The sequence below is a fragment of the Chenopodium quinoa genome, unplaced genomic scaffold (assembly GCF_001683475.1).
Source record: "Chenopodium quinoa cultivar QQ74 unplaced genomic scaffold, ASM168347v1, whole genome shotgun sequence".
In the NCBI taxonomy this organism is placed as follows: domain Eukaryota; kingdom Viridiplantae; phylum Streptophyta; class Magnoliopsida; order Caryophyllales; family Amaranthaceae; genus Chenopodium; species Chenopodium quinoa.
Window position 1 is genome coordinate 1,732,272 of NW_018743722.1, and position 10,879 is coordinate 1,743,150.

At 32.8% G+C, this 10,879-nt stretch overlaps 1 protein-coding gene across 1 annotated transcript; it reads left to right on the forward strand.

Annotated features, from left to right (window-relative positions):
- Positions 1-3,389: 3,389 nt before the first annotated feature.
- Positions 3,390-4,428, forward strand: LOC110684552. Its single transcript, XM_021860995.1, has 2 exons — positions 3,390-4,019; positions 4,134-4,428. Exons 1-2 carry the CDS (start codon positions 3,811-3,813, stop codon positions 4,339-4,341), a joined length of 417 nt encoding a protein of 138 aa, XP_021716687.1. The 5' UTR covers positions 3,390-3,810; the 3' UTR covers positions 4,342-4,428.
- Positions 4,429-10,879: the final 6,451 nt, after the last annotated feature.

Consider the following 10,879-nt stretch of genomic DNA (forward strand, 5'->3'; position numbering starts at 1 on the left):
ACTTCTAGGCAGAAGCAGTGAATACAACATGCAAAATTTTAATAGAGTATCAGTTAAAGCCATCACCAAAAAAACTCCTTATGAGCTAATCAAAGGGAGAAATCCTAATATTTCTTACTTTAGATCTTTTGGTTGTAAATGCTTTGTTCATAACAATGGTAAAAGAAACTTAGGAAAGCTTGATGAATGTAGTGATGAGGCAGTATTCTTAGGATATGCCTCTAATAGTAAAGCATATAGAGTTTATAATAAAATGTAATACCCCGTATTTTTAATGTATTTTATAAATTATTTATTTAATTATAAAATATATTTTGGGTCAAACTATTTTAATTATTGAATTATAAATAAAGCAAGTATTTATATTTTGGTCAATAAGTATTCAATCCAAACGTAGCCCATCTTTATTGAACCCAATCATCTTATTTTTACTTTTGGGCCACCTACTTCATCATTTAAGTCCATTATCTTTATGAAGCCCAAACCTACCCTAACCTACTCTACACTATAAATACTCTACTAATCCCCAAAATTTTACCACCCAAAAAGGTCAAATGGTCAAGGTAAGCTATTTTCTTTTTATTTTTATTCTTTCTTTCTTCTTTTCCTTTTTCCTTTTCTTATTCTTTCTTTTATTCTTGCATTTACGTGGGTTTTGGGTGACATAAACCCACCCAAGTTTCAGCCACTTGTTGCCACCACCTTGCCGGCACCGACCCCAGCCGCCGTCAGCCACTCCGGCCGCCCAGCAGCCGCCGGCGACCAGCCGACCACCACTACGGGTCACCTCCTTCTTCCCTTTTCTCTCCTCTTTTCATTCTAGCTATTTTGATGATTTTATTTATGGGTTTTGGTTTTAATTATTCAAAGTATGTTGATTAGTATTATAATTATGTTTTGATGATTAAAGATTGTAAATTTTAAATAATAAAGTGTTTTATTTTCAGATTTCATAAAATTATAAGTTAGGGTTTTAATTATTAAAGTGTTGATTTTTAGGGTTTTTATGAATAATTGATTTAGGGCTTTTTATAGTAATGATGTTTTGAAATTTTGGTGATTACAACTACTTATTAGTTTAACTTAATTTCAGATTTTTGAACTCGCAAATTCATGTTTTAATAATTAGATTTCCGTTCGTTAATATTAATCTCGTTTTAATCCCGATCAGGTTCTAAACGCCTCCGATTTTGATAAAAAAGTAGTGTTTTTCGAGTGTAAACAACGTTTTAAGAAAGACTTACTACCTTTGGTAGTAAGAACCACTCCCTCGTGGCCAAATTCAGCTTATAAATATGAATTTCGGGCGGTTTTTGATTTTTAACGAAGTTTTTTTTTATGCTTTAAATTTTATCTTTGAGTTTAAAAGGGGTAAGAGATAATTTAATGTTTCTATGGATAATTTAAGTATAAAGATGTATTTTGATGAAGTTTTAAAGGATTTTTGATTAGTTTAAAATATTGGAATTTTATTTAAAGTAGTATAATTGTGATTTTAATAAAAGGGTGTGATTATCCATTAAAAAGGAGTTTAATTAGGGGTTTTTAAATAATTTTCAGATTATTATAAGTTATTTAAAGTGTTTAGTTTGAAATGTGTTAATAATAGTAGTATTATTGTCCCTTTATGTAGGAGACTTGGTTCGAGAATTGTTGTAGAGTACTCGGTTATTTTAAGAGCTTATTTGAGGTACGTACGCGTACTTAGCATAATTTGGTGATGTAGAATCATGCTAGGTTTGTTTGTAATTGATTATAAGTAGAATCATGCTAAGGTTTATGTATGAAATTGTGAGTTTATGGTGTTTGTGATTGAATGGTGAAGCATGAATTATTTGTGATGGTTTATGGATTGGAAAATTGTATTTTTGGCATGTTTTATTTGAACCACATTTTTATTTATGGCATGTTAGAAGGCATGATTAATTAAAGTACATGTTTAATTATGTTTGGAATATTGAAAAAGAATTTTATTATGGTTCAAATAATTTTTATTGATGCTTTAAGCATGAGGAAGGAGCTATATAAGTGTCTAGGTACACAAGGAATAAATTGTATGTTGGTGCCTTTGTGCACTTAAGGTGTTTTTAACACCGAGGGATAGGATTTTTGGCGCATTATGCGTTTAAGGTGTCTTTGTCACTGAGGTAGAATTAAAAAGGGTTCAACATTAAATAATATGTGGTCACTAATTATTCAAGAATTAAATTGGTATGTTTGTTTGATTGAATAATTATTGTTGATTGATTTATTATACTTTGAGAGTCATCACCAAGTCTAATAATATGTAAATAACGTAAAGTGAAAGAGATTACGCACCAAAACTCTTGGAACGTATATACCTTAAGTATGAACAATGGGGGGGGGTTATGGGGTTTTATATTTAACCATAACTTCCAATGGAGTACAGGACGCTGTATATTCCTTTTTATTATTTATTATGCGTAGGAATTCCGCCACCTTTGTGTGGATTGTTGCTGGCACGGTTAGCTCCCGTGCTAGTTAACCTCAAATTTATTTGGGGGAGGTTAATAGGTGGAAACCCGTTCGATGCGTAATCAATGCAAAATGAATTAATTAGGGTCTAGTCATTTTGTTGTGTTGATTGGTGTGTTTGTGAACAGGTGCAATGAGGTAAGTGTGTGTTGATAGGTGAAAGCATGTTAGTGTGTTTAATTACGCTTATGTACTCTGCTTTGCTGATTGTGTGTGTTTGTGTGTTTGGCCATGTCTTTACTTTGGCCCTACGACGACCCATTTTCTAATGGCGAGTAGTGGGGACAAGTAGAGAGGAGGTTTTCAGGTGATGAGGCATATTCATGATGGGGCACGAGTGAAGAGCGAATCATGCTAGTTTATATTAGTTACAATATGTTTCTACTTTAATTATTTATGCTAATATTTATATGTGAAGCTAACATTAAGTTTGGATTTGGTTTGGTTTTTAATAAGGGCTTTTAATGGTTCCGAGTTGTAGGTTGATTTTCATTTTACTTCGCTCATTTTGGTTTTAACTTTATTTTCGTTTGGTTAGCTTTTCAAGTTGGTTTGTTTTGGAAAGGTTTTTTAATTTAGTCTTCCGCTGTGTATCTTTGATATTTACCTTAACCGTTTTCACGGTGGCGGTAATGTCTTAGATATTCCTATTCGAAGTTTTATACAGGGCAAAACAGGTATTTTAAAATAAAGGAATTTCTAGGGTGTTACAAAGTGGTATTAGAGCCCGGTTGAGATTTTATTACCACTAAAACAAAAAAAAAAAATTGTATTTTAAAGTGTTTTGTTTTTAAAACTTGTCAAGTGCTTATTTAATTAAACGGCGTTAAACAAAAGGAAAAATTCATGGGAATAATCCCACCTTTTCGCCGTTCGTTTTAAATAATCCCACCTTTGGATTATTTTTTAATAATCCGACCTTTACCCCCTATTCTTTTTTAATGGTCCCATTTGACTAGAAACCGGTTAAACCGGTCAAATTTTGTTTTTTTTTTGTTTTAAATACACGTGTCACTATGCAATTTGTCTAAATTTTAAATTAAAAAAAGAAATTTTTTTTTTTAATTTTTAAATTTTGATAATTTTAAAAAAAAATGAAAAAAAAACAGAAAAAAATAATCCCCACCACCAATGCCAGGCTGCCACCATTCCCTCTCCTCCCCTTGACGCAGCTCCCCTCCCCCATCCCACCACCAGCCCACCAGACGGTCTCCGCAAGGGTTTGATCGCTGTAACTCGCAACCTCCTCAAGCCATTTCTTCTTCTTCTCTCTCTTTCTCTCTCCTCCGACATTGTTGTTTTCAAGCTCCAAAAATGGCGGCGATTTGGAGAGCAAAGATACCCCAAACTCAGCGAATCTCGAAGAAGCTCGTAAAAGAGTTTTTGACTTCTTCAAATTGGCCTGCCGAGCACTTCCTACTGTCATGGATATCTACAATCTCGACGATGTTGCCACCATCTCTCAGCTTCGCTCCACCATTGCTTTTCAGATCTGAAAGAATTCTCATGTCAGAGATCCTAAGGTTTTTTTTCATTTATTTTGATTTTCAGATTCGTTTTTTAGTGAAATGTGGGTTTGTTTTGATGTTGTTGTATCGTTTTATTACATTGATTTGTGTTGTTGTGTTTTGACGTAGGTGGGTGGCTGGTGGGTTAATTGGCTGGAAGTTATGGTGGGTTAAAGAAGGGAAGAAGAAAGAGGAAAAGGGGGTGGTTTCAGGTGAAGGGAGAGTGGGGTTGCGGTGGTTTCATATGAAGGGGATGGAGCTGTGGTGGTTGTTCGGCGGTTTTCAGTCGGGTAGGGGAAGGAGATGGTGGTTTCCGGCTGGAAAGGGTGGTGGCTGAACTGGTGGGTGGGTTTGTAATTTATTTTTTTTCATTATTATTTTTTCTTTAAATAAATTTGATTTTTTTAAATTTTTTTTTGACCAATCATAGGCCGCCACGTGTCATGTAACCTGTTATAACAGGTTACATGACCGGTTGGGACCATTAAAAAAGAATAGGGGGTAAAGGTCGGATTATTAAAAAATAATCCAAAGGTGGGATTATTAAAAACAAACGGCCCAAAGGTGGGATTATTCCCATGAATTTTTCCTAAACTAAATTGTTTTGAATTTTATTTTTGTTTTATTTTTGGAATGACCAAATTTTTTTTTATGAAGAACATCCGAATTTTTTTTTATTAAGGATGTACGATTTTTTTTTAAGAAAGCCGAAAATTTTTCAGTCTTTTTCAAAGCTTATTTTTGAATTTCTTTAAAAAAAAACAAAAAAAAGGAGTCAAAAATAGTTTTAGTTTGTTCATGTTGCAGGAAAGTAAGGATCGAGGTAAGAAATATGTGTTAAAAGCCTTTATAACCATGTTGGTGAACTTGGGTAGGAGAAGAAAGGGAATATAGGCTTGAATTTAATTTTTTTCCTATGTGCATATATATAGGTATTTTTTTAGAGGTGTTCAAGCATGTTGTATGACTAAATGTTTATTGATGACAACATGTAATATGTGAATCATTATATGTGAGCTATCAAGATTGTTTGATTGAACATCGAACTTAGTTTTCTGCAAGAACTGTATTATATGATTATAGGAAGGGTTTGCTATTGGTAGTTAATCCCGTTTTCTTGTAGGATCCCTAAACCTCTACCCTGTGAGTTTCTATGATGAGAATTTTGAGGAATGTTAAGGATTTTGGGATTTCAATTGCTTATGTTAGGATGGTTCGCTTCAATGGCCTTATTTGAGATGTATTTTTGAAGAAATTTTGGATGCACCTCATCACATGAATGTGAGTATTGTTTTTGGGATAATTTGTTGATAAGATACGTTTTCTAGGTATTAAATATGAGTAATTTGAGTTTTGTACACTTGTGTATGGAGACACCAAGTTATAAGGATAAAGAGATTGATTTTAATGCATATGGTTAAGGAGCTTAAGGATGAAATCATTTGGGATATTATCTATTTTGAGGAATATGTTTTGTCTTTGAGTATGAGTTTGAATTGGAATCGAAATTGAACAAGAGCCCAAATGAGATGAGCATAGGAATTGATTAGAGATGAGTAATGATGAAAGTTATTATACGAGTTGAGGGATACTCAATGCGAATCAATTGAAGTTTGACATTTTATGCTTAGTGACTTATCATTTCTTATGATTAAAGTTATTTAATTTGGGATGGAGAATTGAGCATATATATTTTAATATATGGTTGGAGTTTTGAGAAGTTATGATCTTGTTGGAAAATTGAGGACTCTTGTTATGTTGGACCTTAAATACATTGTCACATGTTCAACCTTGAGAATATTGACATATGTTATTTAGGAGTTATGAGTATTTATTCTTTCATTTGGGATATGAGGATAATTATTTTACTTCAAGGAGTCATTATGGGTAGCAATGCTATCATTTTGGAGAAAATTCTTGAATTTATTCACCTAATCTTGTAGAGTTGTTCAACAACCTTATGATTTATTTTGTTTTCCAAGTGCTACTCATTTCTTTTCTTCCTTTTGTGAGTAGCAGTTAGTGGGGATATTTTTTTTTTATTATTTATGATTGTTTGTTTAAGTATATGAATTTTGGTTGTTTATCAATCAAGATTTTATGTATTTGAATTATTGGGAATGAGGACATAATTTTTTTTTTTTACCTCAAACCTTAATTCGAATTAAATGATAATTGTTTCTTGATTGAGTTTAATTTAGTGGTTGGTGTTAGTTGATTAGAATAGGAGGAAGCTAAGTGTTTCAACCCAACCTATATAACAACCAGTTTTATCATCAAGAAAGTATGGTAACAAGAAGCAATTTTAATAATGGAATTATTTGAACAAGGTAGTCAGGCAAGCTTAACAGATTGCCAAGGAGGCAAGGAGGATATAACCACCAACAATCCCATAGTGGGAAAAGGGTGAAACAAGATGGTGTTAAGAAGTGAAAACTATATATATACCAAAGGGAGATCAATTCCTGAAGTTTTGACGGTTGAGTTAAAGAGTTATACAAGTTGTTTAAAAACAATTTGTGTCTTGAGAATTTGAGAGTGAATAAAAGTTTGTATGGTAAGTACTGGAGAGAGTTGATTTTTTTTACCATGTCAGTGGGAACGAACAAGTTGTGAATACATCCGATCTTACTTGGAGATGTTTGAGATAACAAACCCGAAATAAGTTTTACCAGTTTTTCATGCAGATAGAAAGAAAAGATAATGAGGTTTAATTAAGTGGAAATGAAAAGATTACTTGGTTTCGAGAAGTACTCCAAGTTGTTAAGACCTCTCGGTATTCAAGGAAATGATGTTGCTTTAAACTTAAGGGAATGAGTTGTAGGATGGCGAACTATGACTTTAAGAGTGGTTTTCAAGACATAAAGTCTTTGGGAGTTTGATTGAATTGAATTATAAATAATCAATTCATTTATTAGCTAAATGAAAGGTGAGATAAAAAATAAAGATAAGTTTTATATAACTCTTGAAACTTAAGGAATTTGAATTATGAAGACGCTGTATACTTGAAAGTGTCGAGAATATTGAACTAAGGATATAAAAATGTCATAAAGGAGAAAGAGTTTATGACAAGATTTATGAATTTGATTGAGGTGTGTTGAAATAACTTGAGTAAGGATTGTATATGAGGTGATTGAAGTTGAGATTATTTAGGGGTCACGAGATTTATTCAAGGGATGCTAGAAGAAAGATTATGGGTTTAATTGGAGGAAAGATTTAAGCATGGGAAATATAAGCAAGGATATAAAGGTTAAGTGAAGTTGGAGGTATTATATGAACATATTTGCGTGTGGAGAAAGGGTTAATGTTGCATTGCTTAAAGGGGGTTGAAAGATACTATTGAAGTCATTGAAAGAAGGTTACATCACCCTGGAGAGCGCATGTAATTGTTAAGAAAGGGATGGAAGTGTTTGTAAAGTGCCTATGGGGGATTGATCAATGTGCAAAAGAAGTATAATTATCCTTTGCCTTAAAGCGACGATTTGTTTGATCAAATGAAAGGAGCACATATAATTTCGAGGTTAGACTTGAGGATAGAACTACTAAGTAAAAATATTCGAAAAAGGATATTTAGAATTTGGCGCTTATGACAAGGTTTGGACGATTCGAGTTTACATTTTTGCCTTTTGGGATTATAAAAAAATTTCCATGGACTTATGAAATTCAGTATTTTCGTTGAAAGTATTTTTGTGAATTCTACGAATGGAAAGGAAAGAACGATGTGAACATCTGTAATAAAACGTGTTGATTCTTCGAGAGAAGAAAATGCACGCAAGTTTTTCTCGAGTGTGAGTTGTGATTGAGAAAGGACCATTTTGGGAAACCTCGCAATAAGAGGAAAAGTTGATGTCACAGGGATAGAAGCGGTGAATTATGGACTCCGTGATAAAACAATTGTAGTTGAGGTTTAAGTTGGACAACGGTGTGGAAGATTTTGATAGATTCGAAAGGATTATTAACCAGTGAATGCCCTGGCGAAGAGTAATTGGAAGTTCATGGAAAGTAATCAGTGTGAAATAACTTTGTATAAATTAATGATTATTTGCGAATGAATTTTAAAGTTTAAAGTTTGAGATAGACTCTCTCACATAAGGATTTAAAAATGTCACAATAAATTATTGGAGTTGATAAAGGACCGTGGAAGAGGCATTCAATGTCATTGAAAGGGAAGCAATGTATTGGGAAAATGCGTTGCTAATAATGTTAAAGTTAAGGGGGAATAAGGACATTAATCTCCTCGAAAGTGTTGGAAAAAGGAAAGCTAAAAAAAATGTTGGGGTAACGACAACATGAGACCAAAAATATTCGAGGTAATGAAGAAAAAAAAAATCAAGTAGAGAGTGTGAATTTGATCAAATTTATAAGAGGATATGTCACTTTAATATTCATGGAGATAAACGCTTGAGTATACTTTGTAAGAGTAAGAAGTTTAAAGGAAATATAACGGAAGGAAACGTAATACAACCAGGAAAGGACAAGCTACAAAAATGATTTTGTAAAGGTGTATTGAGGGTTCAAAGTGATAAATTTATTCGGATTGTGGTGGATAGATTTTCTAAATCCGCAATGTTTAAAACCCGATGAAGGAGACTTCAAAGATGGAGCAACTTGCAAAGGCTTACATCAAATTCGTTGTGAGATTACATGGAGTTCCTGAAAATATCATGTCAAATAAAAATTCCTAGTTTCTTTCAAAATCCTAGAAGGAGGTATACAGGAGAACTTTGGTAATACATTGGAGACGATTACAACCTCCACCCATTGGTATAATAGCGAAATAGTATTTGACAGGGGAATTTATGCAGAAAAAAAGCGTATTCAATTTCAAAAAAGGATGTAACAAGTCACCATACAAGCCAGCATTGATATGACAACATTTTGAGGTTGGAATAAAAGAACCATGAAAGTTCACTATGTTGGGAAACATTAGTGACCGAAGCAAGAAAAGCATACATGAATGGATTTGATCTGAGTAGTGCAAGTTAAACAACGGACAAGGCACAAGTGTTATTGAAAGTGTAACCCATAAGACAAAAGATGAATTTTGGTAAGAAAGAAATTTGAGCCAAAGTATATAGAAATATATATGAATTTGCATAGAATTGGTAAAGTGGCAAATAACTTGGCATATTATCGGATCTTGGTAAAGTATAAGACAATTTTCATAAGTCATTGTGAAAGAACATTAACTAAAGGTATGAGTTGCAAAGAGATCTATTGAGTTCGGCCAATTTGATCATGAAAAAGCTGGACAAATCAAAGTTTCGAATATCAAAGTGCTTCATACTTTTACTAGAGGATGGGTGAAAGATAGTATAGATGGAAATTGATTGTTTTTGGTATAATGAGTAAGGAATTAATAAGAATTTTTGTTCGCAACAAAGAATGCATACAGAGAAGTGTTATGACCTTACCAAAGATGGAATGAGAAAAGATCAACATGATTCTAAAGTTGAGTTAAGTGGAGTTACGGGGGCGTAACTCGTTTTCTTTAAGGGGGGTAGAGTGCGATAGAATTACGCGCTTTTTCCTTAATTTTGGCATTTTAAAGTGCTTTTTCGTCAGTTTTACACTGTTTTAGTTGATAAGTTTGATTATTTCACACACTAAGATGTGTAAGTTTATTACCAAAGTTGATTCTTACACTAATGTTAGTGTGAGTTTGTTAAAGAGTCTAATAGTTTACACATTATTTTGGGTAAGTTTGTTAGTAAAGTTGTTATCTTACACATTATTTTGTGTAAGAAGGTCAGCAAGTTGGTTACTTTACACACTAGTTTGTGTGTGAATGAATATATGAGGTAGAAAGGAAGTATCACAAAAGTACAACAACTAAAAATATTAAGGAAATTTTCAGATTTTACAAACATTTATTCGTTTTCAAGCAAGCTTTTTCTTGTTTCCGTACCAAAGTTTCGGGGACGAAACTTCTCTTAAGGGGGGTAGACTGTAATACCCTGTATTTTTAATGTATTTTATAAATTATTTATTTAATTATAAAATATATTTTGGGTCAAAATATTTTAATTATTGAATTATAAATAAAGCAAGTATTTATATTTGGGTCAATAAGTATTCAATCCAAACGTAGCCCATCTTTATTGAACCCAATCATCTTATTTTTACTTTTGGGCCACCTACTTCATCATTTAAGTCCATTATCATTATGAAGCCCAAACCTACCCTAACCTACTCTACACTATAATAACTCTACTAATCCCCAAAATTTTACCACCCAAAAAGGTCAAATGGTCAAGGTAAGCTATTTTCTTTTTATTTTTATTCTTTCTTTCTTTCTTCTTTTCCTTTTTCCTTTTCTTATTCTTTCTTTTATTCTTGCATTTACGTGGGTTTTGGGTGACATAAACCCACCCAAGTTTCAGCCACTTGCTGCCACCACCTTGCCGGCACCGACCCTAGCCGCCGTCAGCCACCTTCGGCCGCCAAGCAGCCGCCGGCGACCAGCCGACCACCACCACGGGTCACCTCTTTCTTCCCTTTTCTCTCCTCTTTTCATTCTAGCTATTTTGATGATTTTATTTATGGGTTTTGGTTTTAATTATTCAAAGTATGTTGATTAGTATTATAATTATGTTTTGATGATTAAAGATTGTAAATTTTAAATAATAAAGTGTTTTATTTTCAGATTTCATAAAATTATAAGTTAGGGTTTTAATTATTAAAGTGTTGATTTTTAGGGTTTTTATGAATAATTGATTTAGGGCTTTTTATAGTAATGATGTTTTGAAATTTTGGTGATTACAACTACTTATTAGTTTAACTTAATTTCAGATTTTTGAACTCGCAAATTCATGTTTTAATAATTAGATTTCCGTTCGTTAATATTAATCTCGTTTTAATCCCGATCAGGTTCT

What these genes read in the sequence shown, in the direction of transcription:
- LOC110684552 (XM_021860995.1), top strand. Translation starts at nt 3,811, where the DNA reads ATGGCGGCGATTTGGAGAGCAAAGATACCCCAAACTCAGCGAATCTCG. An exon ending in CTCATGTCAGAGATCCTAAG is followed by an intron (nt 4,020 to 4,133) that starts GTTTTTTTTCAT and finishes GTTTTGACGTAG; the next exon opens with GTGGGTGGCTGGTGGGTTAA.